This window comes from Rhipicephalus microplus, chromosome 10, assembly GCF_043290135.1.
Source record: "Rhipicephalus microplus isolate Deutch F79 chromosome 10, USDA_Rmic, whole genome shotgun sequence".
NCBI classification, from domain to species: Eukaryota; Metazoa; Arthropoda; class Arachnida; order Ixodida; family Ixodidae; genus Rhipicephalus; species Rhipicephalus microplus.
This window is the reverse complement of record NC_134709.1, coordinates 24,582,904-24,604,872: the sequence shown is the minus strand read 5'-3', so window position 1 is coordinate 24,604,872 and position 21,969 is coordinate 24,582,904. Positions and strand designations below refer to the sequence as shown.

The 21,969-nt window shown below is 46.0% G+C and overlaps 1 protein-coding gene across 2 annotated transcripts in view; it reads left to right on the top strand.

The window, feature by feature from the left end:
- The first annotated feature begins 2,447 nt into the window (after positions 1-2,447).
- Positions 2,448-21,969, top strand: part of LOC119180630 (Collapsin Response Mediator Protein) — a 56,056-nt gene continuing 36,534 nt past the window's right edge. For both annotated transcript variants that reach the window (XM_075875262.1, XM_037431742.2), the window contains exon 1: positions 2,448-2,712. In XM_075875262.1, coding sequence (XP_075731377.1) covers positions 2,710-2,712 — 3 coding nt within the window. In that variant the 5' untranslated portion in view covers positions 2,448-2,709. The remainder of the gene's footprint in view (positions 2,713-21,969) is intronic.

Below are 21,969 nucleotides of genomic sequence, written 5' to 3'. Positions count from 1 at the left end.
AGCGGTTACGGTGCTATGGTGCTGACGCAAAGGTCGCGGGTTTGATCTCGGCTGCGGCCGGTGCAGATTTCGATAGATGAAAAATGGTCGAGCCCCATGCACTCTGCGAAGTCGGTGCACATTGTCGAACAACAAACGGTTAAAATTTGCGGAGCACTCCACTGCGGCGTCTCTCACAATCATGTCGTCGTTTTGGGACGTTAGACCTAATTTATTACTATTACTAACTTACCGTCGCTTTGTTCTTGTTCTAATTTCACAGAAATGTGCCATTTCATTGCCCGCATCACTGACCGAAACGCTTGAAACCTTCACTAGTCTGGTGTGTCGAAAAAAAAAAGCTTCTGTCCAATTATGAACCTAATTTTAAAAAAAGGCACGCTAATTGACTCGGGCACGTGAATTGATTGATTGATATGTGGGGTTTAACGTCCCAAAACCTCCATATGATTATGAGAGATACCGTAAGTGAGGGCTCCGGAAATTTCGACCACCTGGGTTTCTTTAACGCGCGCCCAAACCTGAGTACACGAGCCTACGACATTTCCGCCAGGAGTCCATCGGAAATGCAGAAATAAGTAAGCTTGACGGTACAAATGTAAGTTCCCCATCAGATGCGTTATTGCAAAAATAGACTGCGTATCTCGATCATTTTTAAGCTGTGTACTGGTTTCCAGCTCAATCGACAAGTGACAATTGTTTTGTTGACATTGTATCGCAGTGGTTGTTAACTGCACCCTTCTACGCATGCCTATTCTGTTTTTTCACCTATATGTGTACACCACTCCACTATTAAATCATTGTTGAAAGTCGGCGCTATTTTCTGTCCTGGTTTATTGCTTCCGAAGTTACGTTGTAACTACTTCTAGGTTGCGCTGTTCGTATATTCACTTATGTCCCACCAGCTTGCCCAAGTTTCCACGCTTGCCCCGCCGCAGTGGTCTAGTGGCTAAGGTACTCGGCTGCTGACCCGCAGGTCGCGGAATCGAATCCCGGCTGCGGCGGCTGCATTTCCGATGGAGGCGGAAATGTTGTAGGCCCGTGTGCTCAGATTTGGGTGCACGTTAAAGAACCCCAGGTGGTCGAAATTTCCGGAGCCCTTCACTACGGCGGCTCTCACACTGACATGGTGGTTTTGGGACGTTAAACCCCACATATCAATCAATCAAAGTTTCCACGCTTCAGAACACCATCTGGCTGTAATGTGAGGAAACGGAAGTTTTTTCCTAAAGCGCAAAGCCACTAATAGGTGGCACCACCGGGTCGTTTCACTTAAAAGCCCGGCCCTGATTTTTTTTTTTTTTCAGCGAAGCGTAACAAAGATTCGCTATATCGTTCATAGCTCACACACTCTAAAAAAATATCGAGTAAAAGAAGGCTGTCTTTTTGTCCCACAACAATAATCGTCATCAGGCTTGCGTGCACCCCGCCATGGTGGTCTAGTGGCTAAGGTACTCGGCTGCTGACCCGCAGGTCGCAGGTTCAAATCCCGGCTGCGGCGGCTGCATTTCCGATGTAGGCGGAAATGTTGTAGGCCCGTGTGCTCAGATTTGGGTGCACGTTAAAGAACCCCAGGTGGTCGAAATTTCCGGAGCCCTACACTACGGCGGCTCTCACAATGACATGGTGGTTTTGGGACGTTAAACCCCACAAATCAATCAGTCAAGGCTTGCGTGCGCTTCTTTTCTTGAAAGCTCGGCGTTGGCCACTTTCCTATCGAGAATGCAATGTAACCCTGATAATGGGCATGTGAATCGTGACCGGAATGTACCGGGCGCGGGGCGATAGCGCAAGGATGGATTGCATAGATGACGATTATTGTTGTGGGACAAAATGACACCCTTTTTACTCGCTCTTTTTTTTTTTTAGAGTGCATTGTCAGCGCAGCATAATAAACGCTTCGAACTGTTGAATTTCGTATGTACGCATTCTTCGAATAAAAATACACAGTGCCTAACACTTACGTGTTGATGTTGCGCCTCCCCTCAAGTATACGTAATATTTGATTTTTTTATTGACAATTTTAAGCATGGGCTTAAACTTCAGCCGGTTGGCCGAATTGTTGGACACAGACAGACAGACAGACCAAAATTTTTGCGCTGAATCATCACAAGGAACGTTGTGGCCTTTTAAGAACAGTAGTACGTAACACGTGCACAATGCAATCTTCGCTAGCCCGTTTTGTCGATATGGGAAAGGTTTATACATCTTTTTTGACAGTTTGATATATAAAAAAACGCTGGCAGCGAGTGCAAATAGTGTTCCATTAAAACAATTGAACTCGTACTAATCACAGATAACGCATTCCGCGCAAAAAAAAGTGAGTTTCGGTTCCGATTTGAAACCGCCCACCTTGTTTAGCGGATAACGAAGACCCCACCGAGCAACGTTGATCAGCCGCACCCCGGTGGCGAAGCCGACGGCGCAGGAGAAGCAGGAAAACCCGGAAAGAAGGCGAACCGGCCGCGAGCCCCATTCAACGTGCGGGATCGGCGCGATTTGACAGCTGCTGCCGCCAAAGTCTTCGTTAAAACCGTGTGCTTGTGCAGAGGTCGATCGCGTTCAATCGACGTTTCGCTCGAGGGAAGGAACACTCGGCCGTGAAAGAAAAAGCACGAGCCCCGACGACGCTGCAGGATTTTCCCGAGGACGCTTTTTTTTTTCTCGTCTCGCACCGAACTGAACCGGCCCGGAAAGGCGGCAGGCATCATGGTGAGTCCATACGCAGCATTTCTTCCCGCGCTGGCGCGTTTTGCAACCATCGGCGGGCGTCTTTCGCTTCTACGCGCGCTCTGGTCGCTTCGATTTCAATTCCACAAGCGTTGACCGTTTAAAGCCCGAGTGGTGCATCATTGCGAAATCGTTGAGCGAAACAAAACGGGGTGCGGGGGGAAAACGTTGCTTACGGGATAGACACTCGCTTACAACTGAAGTTTGCTGAAAAAGATTCTAAGAAAGCGTCGTCAAACCTAAACTCGTACGTATAGACGCACTGAAAAGAGCTATTCGGCAGCGCGTTATATGAGAAACTTTTAATTACGTTTACGTGTGAGCTTGCGACGAAGCATGAATTCACTTTCTTGGAATCTTTTTTTTTTTTCCTCGATGAATTTAAATTGTGAGTGTGTATCCCGTCTGCCACGTTTCTTCCCGTACAGCGTTTTGCTTCGCTCAACGGCTTCACAATTTGCTGAAATTTTTTTTTGAATATTTTTCGCGCCGCGCGAATTGATCCGTGGAGTCCGCGGGCGTTAACCTCTCTGGTCGAAGTGGGGAAAAAAAAAATATCGCAGCCACTTGACCGTCCTCTACTGCCGCATATTTTCTTTCAAACGCTTTGGAACGCACTTTGTCGAAGTAGTTTCGCTCGTAGCGGCTACCGCACAACAATGGCTTCAATGCAACGCAGTGCGACAAGCGCGTACCTCATATCCGCAGCCGCGGTCGTGTCCGCAACATTTCAGTCATCGCCTGGCGTGTTCAATGTGTCGCGAAACATGACGTAGTTTCGCGGATCGTCGATGTAAGCTTTAATTAAAAAAAAAGTGCAGTCGTTGTTAGTTGAAATTACCGCTTTGCGCTGATGCGCCATCATCACACAAGCCATCTGCATCGCGCCTGCAACGACCGATTGACAGGAGGCGAGCGATTCGTGAAGAACGCGCGAATTACAAACTTGTTTACAGTTTGTAGCCGCTGCGGAGCAGTTCGCAAATGATCGGCAACGATGGTCAGTCGGTGTCCGCGGTGGAACGTATATGAAGTCGAATTGCGATTCTTCTTGGCGTTTTGTGGATTCGAGCCCAACAAATATTTGCGTATACTTTATTTCCGTTCAACTAAAAGGTCATTTTTTTTTTTTCGGTGAAATACAACAGATAATGTCCCCCATACTTTTCTCGGCTTGTCTATTGGCTTGATTGGTTGTATACATTGCGTTGTGCATGTTACGGTAGAGTTGTAGGGACGACTTTTGCAATTGTTTTCCTACAGAGGGCGCAAAAGATTAAGCGCGTTGCGCGCCACTGCATTGGGTAGTGAAGCGAGCACCAGTATAAAAAAAAAAACAGAGAAAACGCGTCGCAAAAGGAATTTTAACAAACCATTGTGTACTTCACTGACAGTAAACTGGGCACACCGTGAACGCGACAACGCACGAACACAAAGAAACACATAATCAGTATTCATACGGACTATCAACGTGCACAAATTAGTCCACGAACGAGCAACCGGTCTCGATTCCGTCGGCGACTTCGGGCGCGCAGTATCATCACTTCCGTTACCAGACGAGAGCGGCGCGCCTTGCAGAGGGTGCCGCATCTTCGGAGGTCGTCGACCCTTCCGGCGTCTACTATTAATAGCCGACTTAGACATTCACATGTCGTTCGATAATTGACTTGATCGACGACGTCGAGGCGACACGTACGATGTTTATTGATAGCCACGCGCATTAGCACGCCGATGCAGATACGAACGGCGCAGCTTTCAGCGCGAAGTATACGTCCTCGTGTCGTATCGATTTGATGTCGTCTGCTTTCGCGTCGTTTCGGTCGGATGTGTTGCGGTGACTCAGCGCACGTTGCATCGATTCCGATACGCTTCTCGGCGCTCTTTTTTCTGTTTATACGTTTATGCCTTGTTTGACGCGTGCGGTATCATATCCCCCCCCCCCCCCAAAAAAAATTGTGACGAAAAAGTGGACCCACCCAGGCGAAAGTGAGGTTCGGAGCTATTACTGTTTTGTCGGTTTGATAATACTATTTAGAAATATGCAAGCAGTGACTGACTTCAATCAGCTCTCTGCAACAAAACAGTAGGTGTGTGTGTGTGTGTGTGTGTGTGTGTGTGTGTGTGTGTGTGTGTGTGTGTGTGTGTGTGTGTGTGTGTGTGTGTGTGTGTGTGTGTGTGTGTGTGTGTGTGTGTGTGTGTGTGTGTGTGTGTGTGTGTGTGTGTGTGTGTGTGTGTGTGTGTGTGTGTTTTATCAGTCATCAGACGTCGTTTCAGTCGGAGTCCGACATTTCTCAAGACGTAAACGTGGACTCACATACAGTTTTTAATAAGCATACAATTCTGGTCTTAGAGCAATTAAAGGCAGTAAAACTCGTACACCTCATAAATACATAGATCTATATTTTGGTAACCAGCTTTAGCGTTCATCGCCGAAAAAAAAAAACAATTTCATGCATAAACTCACGCGCGGAAGTTGTGGCATACAGTGCGTAAGAATACTGCACGAAACTAAGGCAAAACTATACCTGCTATACAACGCTAAACCTAGTACAAACCTCAACCTCGCTATATCGGCTCTTCCACGCGCTAACCTGCTGCGGTATAACTTAGCACGTAAAGTGCCACGCTACGAAGTTCGAGGGCGCGGGTTCGAATCCCGGCCACGGTGGCCGCATCTGGACGAGTGGACGAAATGCTGGAACATCCGCGTGCCTATACTTACATCTCGGTGCACGCCAAAAAAAAAAAAAAAACTCAGGTGGAGCGGATATACAACTGATTCCGTGGCAACTTATCCACGCTGTGATCCACGCGGCTACAACTGATGCATGGTGTGCATCGGAATCGATTGATTGATTTAATTGATCGATTGAATTGTGGGGTTTAACGTCCCAAAACCACCATATGATTATGAGAGACGCCGTAGTGGAGGGCTCCGGAAATTTCGACCCCCTGGGGTTCTTTAACGTGCACCCAAATCTGAGCACACGGGCCTACAACATTTCCGCCTCCATCGGGTGCATCGGAATCGTATCGCCAAGTTTGAAACTTCACTGTTCAAAAAAAAAAATTCAACAACGAACTAGTGAGAAGAGCGATTTGCCGTTCAAAACAACAATCGTCATCTATTTTGCATGTCTTTCCTTGCACTATCGCCGCGCGACTCGCATCTCCTGGTCGCGAATGGCACGATCGTTATCAGCGTGACGAGGCACATTGTAGATAGGAAAGTGGCCGCCGGGTATTCAAGAAAGTAAACAACGCAAGCGAGCCACGGTGGATAATATAATGTCGTAGCACGAAAAATGCGCCCCTTCTTTTGTTAAATGGAAGGAGGGCGGGGCTTCCCTAGGACTTCTGATTCCTATACTTCTGATTCCTACTTCTGATTCCTACTCGTTCATTGATTTATTTTGTTAGTTAGTTAGTTAGTTAGTTAGTTAGTTAGTTAGTTAGTTAGTTAGTTAGTTAGTTAGTTAGTTTAGGGTACGTTACACAACTTACACAAAGAAGAGGAAATTGACATGGGCCGGGCATGTAGCGCGTAGACAGGATAACCGCTGGTCATTAAGGGTAACAAACTGGATTCCCAGAAAAGGGAAGCGGGTTAGGGGGAGACAGAAGATTAGGTGGGCAGATGAGATTAAGAAGTTTGCGGGTATAAATTGGCAGCAGCAAACACAGGACCGGGTTAACTGGCGGAACATGGGAGAGGCATTCGTCCTGCAGTGGACGTAGTCAGGCTGATGATCATGATGATGTCACAACTTATACAGTGGACCCAGAGGTCGGTCGGTCTAGCGGCGAGACGCCACTCGTATCCACAATTGGGCAGCGCACAAAAGGAAACACAAAAGAGAAGAAAAAAGGACGAGCGCTGGTCTAACGACTGAATGTTTATTTGAAGGAAAGCATATATATATATATATATATATATATATATATATATATATATATATATATATATATATATATATATATATATATATATATATATATATATATATATTTAAGGGAAACAAGTGTATATTGAAGGGCTCGTTTTTCGTGTTTTACACAATAATAATGAGATCTAACAAACAATAATGCCAAGGAAGGTATAGGGGAAGTTATTAGGCGAATTGTAATGTAAATGAGAAGAAAGAAAAGTGGGTGAAAAGATAACTTGCCGTGGGCAAGATATATATATATATATATATATATATATATATATATATGCTGAAAATCATGTCATGCGCCACGCAAGATTACATACGATCGATTAAACCAATTTCTTGCTCCGATAAAGCAACAGATGGCCGGCCTAACGCAGTTGCGAACACACTTCGCCATGAGGCCAGCGTTTGTCCCGCTTCCTTCTCTCGTGTGTTTCCATTTGTGCACTGCCCAATTATGGACAATTTCCAACTCGCCGGCCTTTCAGTTTCTATACGCCATTCGTATAATTCTTCCAACGTTTCTGCCGGCATCGAAAAGTCCGAGTCCCCTTTTTTGAGCGCGGTCCGTCTGCAGTTGGCACGTTTGCTCATTTGGCGCGCGTTCAAAGAGAAAAAAAAAAAAGAAATTCGTTACGTTTCAACACTCGTCTTTTTTTCTTTTCTTGCTTTTCCTCTGCCGGACTTCGTCGAATACTTTCTTTTTTTTTTTTTCCTTCTTCTTCTTCTTCTTCTACTCGTCGACGGACGTTATGGATACGCTGAGAAGACGTTCAAGTGGGACACGTGTCTAGTGGATGCGTTCCGCCGCACACGATTTATTTTCGTCTCACGTTTTTCTTTTAGTTTGTTTCTTTCTAGGTTTTTCTTCGTCTTCTTCTTTTGGGACTTCTCTTGTTGCGTGGGCATCCGCGGTCACTTCGGGTGGTCGCTCAACTGGCGTCGAGCAAAGGAAGAAAACCGGTCTTCTCCCTTACCAGACATGCACGGCTTCGCAGACAAGAGCTTTTGAGCGCCCCTTTTTCGCCCGCACACTCTTCCTTTACTAGCCAGACAAAAACAAAAATTAATAAGAAAAAAGAAAAGAAGACACGCCAGGTTTGCGCGGTACGCGTAGCATGGTCGCAAGGAAAGCTTAAAAAAAAAAAAAAAAGCCCCGTTGTAAACTCTCTCGGGGCGACTATATCTGCAATATAGAGCTTGCTGGCTACCCGCAAATCATCGTAATTTTTGCGAAGTTAGGAAATAATGTATGTCGTTAATCGTCATTCCGCAGAGAAGCGAGGTACCGCGGGTATACACATCTGTGAAGGCGGCCGTGGTCGAGCCAGATGGTCGCGGGTTCGATACCCGCGGCCCCGGCGGGCGCCATAGAAATCGGGGCAAAATAGTTAGACGTCCGTGTATATTGTGCGATACTAATGCGCGTTAAATAGAACACAACGCGATGCAACTACGATGCTTGTGAGGTGTGCGTATAGGCCAGTGAGTCAGAGTCAATGAGTGAACAAACGAACGAATGAATTAAAGTATTTTGGTGCCTGTGTGATATATGCGCCCAAAGAACAAATGGTAAACAGTCCCACGGAAAGCTTGATTGATTGATTGACTGATTTATTTATTTATTTATTTATTTATTTATTTATTTATTTATTTATTTATTTATTTATTTATATGTGGGGTTTAACGTCCCAAAACTACCATATGATTATGAGAAACGCCGCAGTGGAGGGCTCCGGCAATTCCGACCACCCGGGGTTCTTTAACGTGCACCCAAATCTGAGTACACGGGCCTACAACATTTCCGCCTCCATCGGCAATGCAGCCACCGGGATTCGATCCCGCGACCTGCGGGTCAGCAGCCGAGTATACCTTGGCCACCGGACCACCGCGGCGGGGCAAGGAAAGCTTGAGAGCTACAGTCGCGCCCAATGTTAGTTTCAACACGCTTCCCGCGCTCTGCGCAGCGTGGACGCTGCAAGGTAGCGCCGATATATAGAAGAAAACGAAAAAAAAAATCAATGACGTGTACCACTGTTTGTCCCAGTGGTGGTTCAAAAACCGTTTTCGCATTTTGGCGGTGTCAAGCACAGGCCCGCAGCCGGGAAACCCCATCCCCGAAATTTGGGTAGAATGGAGTGTCTTATACCGAGGACAGGTGATGAAAATAAGTGTTTTCCGAGGCCGTCAACAAGCCCCCTCCTCTCCTACCCACCAAGAATTCCTTAAGACCTTGACCGATGGTTTCGCATACGCGCAAAGCCACGAAAGCCCTCTCGTACTACTTAAGGACCACCGGACTTCGCAAGCGCTTGTGAAAGAACAGTGCGAGACCGTGCTGTGTAGTCTCGAGCTCATGACTATTTATCCATCTCTGTCTTACTCCTCTTCTTTTCTATCTCTTTCCTTTCTATTATTCCCCCTTTCGCCACCCAAGCGTAGGGTAGCCAACCGAGCCAAGCTTGGTTAACCTCCCTGCCTTCCCTCTATATATATATATATATATATATATATATATATATATATATATATATATATATATATATATATATATATCTCCCTAGGCACTTCTTTAACCATGGTCATCGTGTTACAATTAATATCGAGCGCCACTGTCCGTGCAAGATAGCGATGACGAAAATCCACGAATAAATTAATGGAAAAAATCGGGTCAGAGTGTTCTGAAACATTCTCGCACACACTCTACCGCGATCTACAAACGTCAAACCCAAGCTGTGCTACTCGAGATACGTCCAGTCCCGCCGCGGTGGTCTAGTGGCTGAGGTACTCGGCTGCTTACTCGCAGGTCGCGGGATCGAGTCCCGGCTGCGGCGGCTGCATTTCCGATGGAGGCGGAAATGTTGTAGACCCGTGTGCTCAGATTTGGCTGCACGTTAAAGAACCCCAGGTGGTCGAAATTTCCGGAGCCCTCCACTAGACGGCGTCTCTCATATAATCATATGGTGGTTTTGGGACGTTAAACCCCACATATTAATCAATCAATCAATCAGTCGAGATACGTGACACGCTATCTCGCTCAGCACGCGTCGCATTCATTTGTGAAATGGCGTCCGTTGCGCACGTCTCGCTTCTTTCTCGGGCAATTTATTCATTGCCTTGTCATTAATGACGCATTGTGGCCTGCCCTCCGTAGCAGTCCCGAAGCGCTCGCTTCATTGTATCCGGCCATTGTCTGCCCGGAGCATAAAGAGAGCCGACAGACGAGGGCAGTTGCGGAATATCGTCCCAGCAATCATTAACGAACGCGGTCTTCGTGCTTGCGGACTTCTAACGCACTTGTGGCATTGTTTACTGCCGTGTTCTGGTTTTGTTTCAAATGATAAAAAAAAAATAATGGACTGTTGCGAACTGCGTGAGGCGATTAAAATTGGCGAGCCTAAAAAGGTTACGGTGGTGAAGTGAAACGGCTTAAATTTGCCGATTGTCGTCTTGGTAACAAAGCGACTCCGGTATATGCGAAGCCAAACGGAACCAGAAGAACGAAGACTAGACAGGTTTGTGTACTACCCGTCATTCCTACATGCTCGCTGAAGCGCCGTGCGTTGCAGCTTCCATATAGATACTAGCGCCAGAGTTCCGGCCCTCTATTATTGTATAGGGAACTCTACGATACCGGTGTCACAAGGGCGCATTTGATGGCGATCGCACCCAATCTGGATCGAACTTCTTTCTTAGTCGTGATCAACTCCTTTACGCAAGCCGCAGAATGAAGCCAATTACAGAGCTGAGAAATTCCGTCTCAACCGGAGCTTAACCGCGATCAGCAGTGCGCCGTGCGAGGCAGTTATACTAGTTTATTTACTTTTCCTCATTGATGAATAGTTAACTAATAGTACGGTATACTAGGGCCTAATAGCTTTACTGTATTATAATGCCGTATAAAAACAATCTTGGACCTGTGGGAGACCCTTTTTTTCTCTACGTACAGTATACACCAGAAAACCTATCCGGAGACTGTCAGTCAATCGCATGTATTAGATTAACGGAACTGACTAATGGACTAAAGTCATTTAGTACAGCTAAAGTATAACATTAGCGCTTTACAACAAGTACAAACTACAACTTCCGCCATGTCGATCCAACAGACGGCCAAAACTTCATTTAAAAACATCAAATACCACTTACGCTTTCCTTGGCTTCGCTGTCTATCGGATTCATATGTGGTTGTGTCTAATAAAGCGACGAGCCCCTTCAAAAAGTTCTCCTTTAGTGCAACTTTAACACTTTAGTCACTTACTATATGAGACTACAAGTAGTAACTTAGTACATTAAGGAGGAGGAGGAAGAAAGTTTAAGCTGAAAGTACTTCAAATTTTTGCTAGAAGTACTGACTACTAATACAGACTTAAATAGTCATTAATCAATAAGTGATTGCCCTAATTTTTTTTTAAATTAATGCGCACCGCGTTTTAACTAAATAGAGTTTGGTTACTAACTAATCAAAACCGTTCCAAACTGATGAGCTCGTAGACTGTAGTACGGCGCAGCCGTAAGTTGACAGCTTCGTACCACGTTCGTTACTGTTTTTTCGGGCCTGCAGCGTTTTGGCGGGCACCTTTGGTTTGTAATACCCTTTTACAAGCCAGACACGCTACAAGCGAGAAGGGGCGATATAAGTTGAGTGAGAGGTAAAAGGAGAGAAGGGGGTATTCGCGCTAAAGAAGCTCGAACGAATTCAAGGCTGTGTTGCGCCATTCTACACTTCCTCTACTTCTCAGGGTGGAGGTCATCTCGTACGGAGCATGCATTCATGCACATTCGCATCTCCGCGTATCGCGCGCGCACTGGAAGGTGGAGGTGGGGGTGTGGACTCCCCCCTAGGGGGAGACAGTGTGGGGGGGGGGCGCAGGTGCCAATCCTGCTCTGTACGTTTACATAGTCGGACCTTGCATGTAATCTGTTAACGTGCAGGGTTATTGCGTAGTTAATGAAAACGCTTTTTTTTTTGTATTAATGGCAACCACGGAATCCTGATGTTGCTTAGAAAGAAGAGTGGCGGCTTGTGCTAGTTGGTCGGTCATATGATAAAGAAACCGCACTATAACAATTAGCCTGCTGTTGCATTCGAAGGTGTTCGCAACTCCAAAAGACCTCCTCCCCAACTCCGCAAAGCCCGAGACCAATGACAGGCTTTTGAGAAAAAAAAAAACACATGACTTCGTTTTTGCCTTAGCATCCGTTGCGGAGCTTGCCCTCTTTGGGACTCGACCAGCTAAGTACGAGAATAGGCAAGGGAGGGGGGGGGGGGGGGGATTAGATGCAGTTTGCGCCTGCGTCCTCTTATAGTCACACCATCTCTGGATCGAGCCGCGCCTATACAATTGTTAACCCTCCGGGGACCAGCTACCAACATGACTGTTCCGCGCGTTCTCGCACTGGCCTCGGTTCGCGAAAAACTTGCGGAACGTAAAGAAGGAAGCACCTCCTCGTGGAAACCGTCAACCCAGCAGCGCGGACAAGCTGGCGTGGGTATTCTAAGGTCCCGACGCGCCCTTTATCTTTATGCACACGCGAGCGTTGTTGCGCCAATGTTCCACGTGTCTTGTCTATCTCGTAAAACTTGGCGTCACTTGGACCGGTGCAACGACGGACAAGCGAGACAAGAAAGAAAACCGAGAATGGAGCATCAATACTCTACAATGCATTGCGTCTAATCGTTAATTGAAACTATCGAAACCATATGCTCGACTCCCCTCTGTGTAGGCGCCTATGCGGACAGAGCAATGACAGCGATGTAATCGGTGCCGTTAACAGTCTATTCGCGCTGATTTTTTTTTTTGCAACTTTTTTCCTCAGACAGGTTCCACTTTATTAATTACATTTGTATAAATCTAGTAATTGTGTCGTCTAGCATTTTTATTACAGCACCTACACGGAGAGAAGGCTGTCAGAAAATGCATTGTGTGGATAATAACAATATCATTATTTATCGTTAACGATATCATCTTCAGGGACATTCGGACGCGGAGCCAACATTCACGCTTTTTTTTTCCTTTGCTTCATTTGGTCACTTCGCACTGTACGCAGCGCTGCTGCCCCTTCATCTTTTTCAGGCCGCCCACCCAGCCAAACACCACGAGTGGTAAAACTCGACCCCTCTTCAGCGCCGCTTCTGTGTTCCTTAAATGTCCATTGCAGTCTGGCTGTGCGTACAAAACACACAGGCGCGGCGCGTACCAAATTAAGAGGCCCTCTCCACTGCGTCGCATCAGATCCCGCGATCTTGGGTATGTGCTTGTGTGTGTATATATACTTTGTAGAGATGAGAGAGAGAGAGAGAGAGAGAGAGAGAGAGAGAGAGAAGGAGAGTTCCGTTTATGTGCACGACGCGGCTCGATGACTTCCAAGAAGCGAGACGCGGCATCCTTTCCCGTTGCGACTCTCGTCGAGAGAGGCGCTGCTGCTTCTTATAGTAAGTAGTGTATATGGGAGTGGCGGCACTCCCTTTTTAATCTACGCACTCTCCCACCGCTGCCGCTAGACGGCGGTTTAGCTACTTGCGCGGGCTTCGGGAGGGTTCTTAACTCGGCAACGCGCCCAGTCTGTATTTTATTTTCTTATTTTCTTTGTATTTTTTACTATCGGCTGGGGTGCCAAAGTGTGCCCGCCCGTTACAAAGGGAATGGCCGCATTACCATCATCATCATCATCGATTCCACACACACGTAGTGCTGTCCCCTCCAGTGCAGTCGCGTGCAGTGCAGCGATAGACACGCGGGATTGCGTGGCTTCCGAGATTCGCTACGTCAACGCGCCGCTGCATTGCCGGAGCTAATCGCGTCCCGCCATGCCTTTGATGATGTTTCGTTGGGTTTCTTTACGGGTATCTTCTTTGTATTGCTCATTTTTGGTCACGTGTTTTTGTTCCCTATACAGCTTCGTTCTCTGCACAATAAACCCAGTTGGAAGGTAGCGCTCGTCTTTGTGTGCCTTTTGTTTTTGACGTTAGTTCGTGGTGCTTCAGCAGTCATCATGACCTACGGACTGGACCAAGCTGCCACATTTTCAAGCCACGCCTTTAGCCGCAGAGTTTCGTGATAATACACACTAGAACGAAATCTCGCGCTTGTGTCTGTGGTATGGCTACAAGACATGGCACTTCAACAGCGCGGGAATGATCTGGCAGTGCATAGATTTGCCCGGGCTTCTTACTTTCGACTTCGTGTGGCTTTTTGACTTAGAAAACTGGTAAAAGTTTATAATATGTTCAGCAGTCCCACCTCACCATTTCGATTCTTTTATGCTCACCATTACAAATCGGCTTACGAGGTTCACAACGAGCCGTATATTTTGTACGAAACAAAAAAAAAACACAGTACATTATAAGCAAAGCCACAAGTTCGGAGATAAGGCAAATTCGTGTAGTTATTTATTTATTTATAAAATACTGCAGGCCCAAACAGGGGCCCTAGCATGAAGGGCAAAAGGACACAAACAAAGCAAATAAAGGCCGAGAAATCGCATACTCAGCAAAAAAAAAAAGTAACACTGGCATGTGTACAAAAGAAACTGCAGCATAAAATAAGGCAAAAACTACATATTTCTTTAAAAGTGGTACGTCAAGGTGAAGCAACAAAAGTAGAAACATCAAACAAAAAGTTTTCACGCACTGAAATAAGACCATGTAAAAGCACGTCAGATAGATATATACACAAAGGCATGAGATATGGCAAGTGACATTGGCTTTTTAAACTAAGGATCAAGGAACTGAGGGATAACATATAATGAAGCTATAAATATTGGTACACCATGGTCAGAAGTTGAAATAGTAACATGTTCTAAGAAATCGTCGTTATTTAAGGGGGGAAAATGGTAGGTTGTTCCAGTCGGTGATAATTCGTGGGAAGAACGAATATTTGAAAAGATTAGTGCGGTGAACTTCTGATGATTCCCATTGTGGCTGAACGATTACAGTGTCATAGTTTCCTCTAATAAGTATTGTACATGCCTTAAGCTAGCGCTGAAGAGATTCCATCTTGGTAGGAAGCGCAGCAACTATTACACAGAACACACAACACAACCGCTTAACTTACACTAAACGTTTATTGCAAACGTGAGGGTTTATATAAAGGGGGTGCAAGAGAAAAATAACAATAATAAAAGGCAGACCAACAAAAAACGCACGTGCCAGTCCCGTACATTACTTATCCGTTAGGGTGAAGAGATTCACCTTAATGCATGTTAACTTTGTGCTCTCTTCGAGTTCACTTTAACTTGTACTCTTAATCATAGGCAACAATGCATCTGTGTGTATCGTTGAAAGACATCTGCGTTCTCGACGCCACCAGAAGCCAGATGTTCCGACCAATCCACGATCCGCCACATAAGGATTTCGCCTTAAACCAGGCGATGACGGTGAACAAGGCTTTTGCCAGGGTTTAACTAAATTGTACATATATGTACCTCGGGCACTGTAACATTCCCAAAAGTCACTTGACCCAATGACGGGAGGTTCCGTTATCCTGCAGCACAGCGGCTTTTACTCCGGTGTACCCATTTATTTATTTATTTATTTATTTATTTATTTATTTATTTATTTATTTATTTATTTATTTATTTATTTATTTATTTATTTATAGATTACTAACAGCGCCAAAAAGACGAAAGTGTTGTAAATATAATACATCTGTGCCAAGCATGAAATAATTTCACGTCATAAATGAACTTTGACATAATTGTCCCCTTCCCTAATCCCCCAGTGTAGTGTAGCCAACCGGATGTCTTTCTGGTTAACCTCCCTGCCCTCTCCCTTTTGTTGCTTCCTTCCTTCCTATTGTTTGTCGAGAGGATTTATTTACCCGCACTTGTGTGAGTGCCTGTCCTTGCGTGGCTGGGGGACATGTAAAATGTACGTACAGGCGCAATGCACATACGCAAAGTAATTTGATTCTGGGCGGGGGGTGGGGTGGTGATTTTTTGCTTTTCCAAGGAAGCCAAAAGTCACTGCGCATTATTCTCGGGTGGCTCTACAATGCTTAGTCTCCGACCGGGACACCGGTTCTATCAACGTGAAACTCGGTTTTCCGTCAGAACCTGAGGGCCAATGTTTATGGAGCGAAATTAATATAACGAGAGCTCTGAATGGGTTATCGCAAACAGTGGCATATAAATGGCTTCGATCGATTTATGTGGACTAACTTTCCAATATCACCAGCTAGTCCATCAAGACCTTTTCTACCGAACGATCAGCGAATGACAATGTGCACCTCTACGAAAAAAGGAAACCGTTCATGTCACGATGCGCTTTTCGCAAACTTGCTTTTAAACAAACTGCCACGAAGGCAGTCTGCGAGTTTCTCGCCCACAATCACTCGAAGACGCGCGCTTGCGGTGGCGGAACTGCGGCACGTGACTTGAGTGCGCATCACTCAGCCGACGCCGTTGCCAACCCTGAGAGAACGAGGGGAGCTGGAGGGTCATTACGGCAGCGCGCCATTACCCGGAAGCCCTATTGTGAAGGGGCGTACATCCCTTCACAAAGTGTGTGTGTGTGTGTGTGTGTGTGTGTGTGTGTGTGTGTGTGTGTGTGTGTGTGTGTGTGTGTGTGTGTGTGTGTGTGTGTGTGTGTGTGTGTGTGTGTGTGTGTGTGTGTGTGCGCCCACACACGCTCGCACAGTGGCGTAAATCCGGAAAAATCGTAGATGGGCGACAGCAGGTGCTTAGGCGGATATTTTTTTTTTCTGGGAGGGAGCACCACCTTGATCTGAAGGGGTGCCCAGACTGGCAGATGCGGTCGAGTGTCATGTCGTGCTCTCTATGCTACGACAAAACAAAAAAAAAGGGGGGGGGGGGGGGGCACGGGCCCGGTTCTCCACCCTCTGACGACTCCAAAGCGGGTACACACACACATTGCCACGGAGGCAATCTTGGCTTTATTTTTATTTGCGCGAAAATTCGAATCATGCTCCGGCATATAAATTTTAAAAAACGAGCATGGCTTCGCAGCTCGTGCAATTTCCATTGTTCTGTTGCCTTCTCCGAAAGCAGCCCAGTGGCAGTTGTGAATTTATATTGAACGCTATTGAACGCAGGCCTGCATAGTTCGAAATAATAGACTAAAATGTTCATTGCAATGTGTGCCTAACTCTCAAGCAATTCAAGTACGCGCACAGCTTGAAAGATTCATCTCAAGGGAAGACACTTGCAAGAAGTCCGCCCCCTCCCCCCTTCCAGCTTGAACACAAGGTCGGGACCTTCGGGACGTAAATACTAAATAAAAAAAAAAACAAAGAGGCTCAGAGGCGTTCCTAAATACTTAACCATCGTACCTTTTCAACGACTAGTTTCACTTTCCCTACACTCAGTTACGACGCCATGACATATCCTTCATGCGACGTCACGAGGCAGTAATAAAGATTGTGAAGGTTTTACGTCCCAAAACCACCGCGTGATCATGAGAGGACGCCGTAGGTCCTGCTCCTTTCGAAAGCCACGCAACTTCCGTTTCTCGTTGCGCATGTCACGCATAAATCCCAAGACTAGCTAAGGACGAGAGTCTTGTACACTCTAAATATTAAGATTATTTGGGGTTTTAGGTCCCAAAAACCGTGATAAAATCATAAGAAACGCCGTAGTTTAGGGATCCGGAAATTTTCACCATATGTATCGCATCATTGGACCCTATTCTAGCCTTTGGCTATGGGTCCAAACAGTTTTTTTTTATCTATCATGTTGGAATTGAAAATAAAGTGAGACGAAATGAAATGGGTTTTTTTTTTTTTTTTGAATGCGGACTAACGTAGAACAAACAGTACACGGGCCTCTATTATTTCGCCTCCATCGAAATGCGACCGCCACGACCGGAATCGAACCCGCAATCTTTGTATCAGCAACCGAGCAGCCTATAGCCGATGATCCACCGAGGCGGACTTGTAGACTCTTGCCGCGGTGTACTCCGCAAACATTGGTGGTGGTGGTAGTGGTTAGAAGAGCTAGGAACAGGCACCTAATTTCTGCAGCCCGGTAGGAAGCACGCCGCAGTGCTTACAAACATTGAAGAAGACCGATAAACTTAGCTTGTACGTACCACATGGACGAGAGAGAGAAGCTCACACGAAATCGAAAAACGGGAGGGGGGGGGGGGGGTCATGCGAGTTTGTTTACCCGTCCGATGCCTGCCTGTCGCACTCACTTGCGGGGCTTCCGGGACTCTTTTCGAGGGCCATTGTATGGCGGATCTCTGGCGTTGAAGTTGCGTGCATTGAGAGAGATCTATAGCTTTTCCGCCGTACTGTGTTCGGTCTGCGTATATAGTTCCGACTTAAATGCTGCCCGTCAGCGCTGCCTAAGACTATTTTACGGAGGGCCTTCAGTGCCGCCATGTTAGGCTAGCTGTTATAACGTTTGTGTTTTGAATCTCAAACAACTAAAGGAACAGGGTTTCGTTAGAGGCATACAAACGAAAACGGTTGAGTAGGTGCATACGATGTTTTTGTGGCATCCGTAATTCACGTCTCTTTGGTCAAGAAATAGCCGTGGCGCCATAAGACACCACACATCATCATCATCATCATCATTACTAATTCACATCGCAATCTACAAAAAATAAAAAAACAATAAAAGAAACACTGAACAGCAAAAGATCTCTTGCCCTTGATCTCTTGCAAAAGATCTCTTGAAAGAGACTCTTGCCCACAATCTATTAGGTAAAATAGTCTTTAAGTGACGAATAGCGTTTAAGCTGTGTATAGCTGGTAAGCCTTGGTCGTACTTGCCCATCACGGCACAACACGCCAAGTTTATCATCATCGCCATCATGGTCATCGAAATATCGTCATTATCAGCCTTATGAAACCCAGTGTAAGGCGAAAGCCTCTCCCGTGTTTCGCCAATGAACCCGGCCGTGCGCTTGCTGCGTCCAGCTTCATCTTCGCAAGCTTCTTAACTGAGCTTAAATTGACGACGACGCATCGAAGTATACTACATCGCAAACTACGCTACTCACATCGGTGATGTACAGTGTAATGCAGTGTTACTGGAAAATAATATCGCGGCACTTCTCCAGGTACATGTCTTCCTGCGAGGGCCTGCAAATACATAACTTTTTTTTTTTTTACCAATGGATACAAGGGCGTTCTTCATAAGGGGGGAGAGGGCAGCAAGGTTCTTCGCAATGCCTACCCTCCCTTCCTATTTGCCAATGTACGGCGCAGACTTTGAAGCAACTACGATTTCATGTTCTACGAGGCAAGAGACAAAAAAAAAAAATCTCGATTCTGCTATATTTCTGCTTGCGACTATAAGTTAGCGTTTGCACACGTTCGTTAAGTCTCTTGTCTCGTATAGCTGGAGTCGGGGGTATATACAGTGGGTAGCATTGCTACCTTCCCGTTGTCTCGCGTGATGCCTCCTATGTGCCACACGTCTAAGTATACGTTGAAAACAAAATAGAAAGGACTGCGCCCCAGTAGGGGGAAGGCAATAGCTGTCAGTCTGAGAGTGACATTTGCGCCATCGCGTGCGAAAAGCGTGCGAGTCGCCGTGGAAAGTTACGTCTTCCATTATTGATAGGCATGTGTGTACGTCTTTTCGTTACATTTCATGCCAACGGTCTTCAGATTCATTTATATAACTAATATTATATAATCGGCACCAAAGGTTTTGTCGGTATTGAGAATTGACGCACGTCATTTCCGTCACGGAACTGACGTCAATAAGAGGGCACGTGGGGCTCAGAAATTATTATTATTATTATTATTATTATTATTATTATTATTATTATTATTATTATTATTATTATTGCCCTTGTACCGTATACAAAACAAAGTTTCCGACCCGATCGATTTTTCTTCGTCCATTTGGGAGCCAAAAGTACACACGATGTTTCAGGTTACCTCGCTTGGCTATCTGCCCACTGCACGCAACAGACTCTGCGCTGCCTGTGCTAACGACCGCGTACGAAGCGCCATTGTGACACGAAACAGACGCCGGCTCGGGCAACCTTTTGAAAGCAACCGCGCTTCCGCGACGGTTGAACTTGCGTAAAGCGATGCGCCACCGAACGTGACGACATCGTTAGGCCTAAATGACGCGAGCGTGCCTGAGCTGCCGGGTGCGCCGACATTGGGGAGGGCTCGTAACGACCGCGCATACGCGCTGGAGTTCGTGACGTCACGGATTCCAGCGACCGTGAGCGACCTCGGGAAGGATGGATCGTGTGTGACTGCCTTCTTTGAACGCTGGTCTGGCTGAGTCCTTCAAAAAAAATTCCGCCATATCCACGAAGTGAATGATGATGAGTGGGCGAAGCGCCGGAGGTAAACCTGGTAAACCATGAATCCTCTGTACATTTTGCCCACTCGATTTTATTACATCGCTCCCCCTAGCGTACGTCGCCGCACTAAATCGAACGATCGCCTTCAACCAATGACACGCGCCATATGTGACATCATTCCTATTTTATAAGATCTCGCGTCTTTCATCAACTACAAGTACCGCTTTCTAGTTTATAACATCTTGCATCTTTTCATCATCAGCTACAAGTACCACCATCTAGTAAACACTACAAGAACTAAACGAGAGGTGGCTACATGCAGGAGACGGTACCGCCATCTAGTGAACACTGCAAGAACTAAACTAGAGGTGGCTACATACAGGCTACAGGGGACGCACAGCCCACGCCCTAAGGAGCTTCGCCCCTAAAAAATTCGTTTTTTTTTCTAACCTATTTGCTGTTTCCCGTGAAATGTGCGTACAAACGAACTGAAGTCGGAAAAAGGGGCAACACAATACGCAAACAAATGTGTTTTTGTTGTTCCAATGTGAAAATATGTGTATGAAAGCTGTATATCATGCAGAGCCTTCTATTTCAACGTCATGGCCGGGTTTATAACTAAAGAAACGAAAAGAAACAAAAAAATAACAATGAAGAAAACAGATATAAAGCACAGTAAGGGCACGCAAGGTGTCGTAAACGAAAAGTCCTCACTGTTTTTATAACACGGTTTTGAGGCACCCAGAACGGGCCCCGCCACGGTGGTCTAGTGGCTAAGGTACTCGGCTGCTGACCCGCAGGTCGCGGGATCAAATCCCGGCTGTGGCGGCTGCATTTCCGATGGAGGCGGAAATGTTGTAGGCCCGTGTACTCAGATTTGGGTGCACGTTAAAGAACCCCAGGTGGTCGAAATTTCCGGAGCCCTCCACTACGGCGTCTCTCATAATCATATAGTGGTTTTGGGACGTTAAACCCCACAAATCAATCAATCAATCAATCGGGCACCCAGAACGGTGCTTCTACAGAGTCACGCAGCACACGCTCACTAATTTCCCCATACTGATAAATCTAGTGGGCTAAGCAAATGCAACGTATCAACCGCTGATGACGAGCTACGCAGAAGCCGTTTGATTTGAAACGATCCATTTCGCCGCGCTGAAGTTCATCGTCACACATTACAAGCGTTAACGGTGTCGGCGAAAAACTACCGTATTTACTCAATTGTAATGGGACCACGATTCTAACGCAAGCGCGCTTTCGTTGCATCGAGGAAGAAGAAAAAGAAAACAGAATTTCGGTATTCGATTGCAATCTGAAAAGATCTGAAAAAATAAAAAAAAAACGCACGTCACGTTCGAGTAAATATGGTACAACGCCAGAAAGAAGTGAACAACGAAGGAAGCTATAGCTAGCTGCGGGACAATAGTCCTTTGGCAAGTTGCGGAAATACGGTACGGCATTACGGTGCTGCTCCTCCTGTTAACAACAACAAAAGAACTGTCATTCGGGTTACTGAAATTGAGAGCTGCTAACGCGCAACGAGCGAGAAAGAAGAAAATTTATTACCGTACCAAATTTCCGTAACTTGCCAAAGTATACCCTTAATGTTTTGATGCCGTATACTATATGAAGGGGTCATAAAAACTGGTGACCCTATGCCGGATTGGCCGGCTGAATTTTAAATGGTAGTATGTGAACTTTATTATTAACGAGATACTTTTGATTGATAGAAATGGATTGATGTACGAGTTTAAGAATTTCATTTACTACGCTCTTTTTGCTCGCTTCTATCACTTGATAAAAAAAAAAGAAAGTATGGACGCTCCCCACGCCTTCAATGCGTAATATAATTTCCAAGGCTACTTGTATGGGCTTGGCTAGATCGGATTGCTGATTAGAACCCCGAAGTAGGTATGTATAATGCTCACAAGGGGGTTACGTGCAACGAAGTAACAATACAGAGTGTGTTAAAAAAATAAGACGTGCCTGATTCATTTTACAAGTCAAGCACTGCGCTTAAGGACATAGCTGTCTACTCCACGCTTGACAGAGGCTTGCTTCGTAGCCATG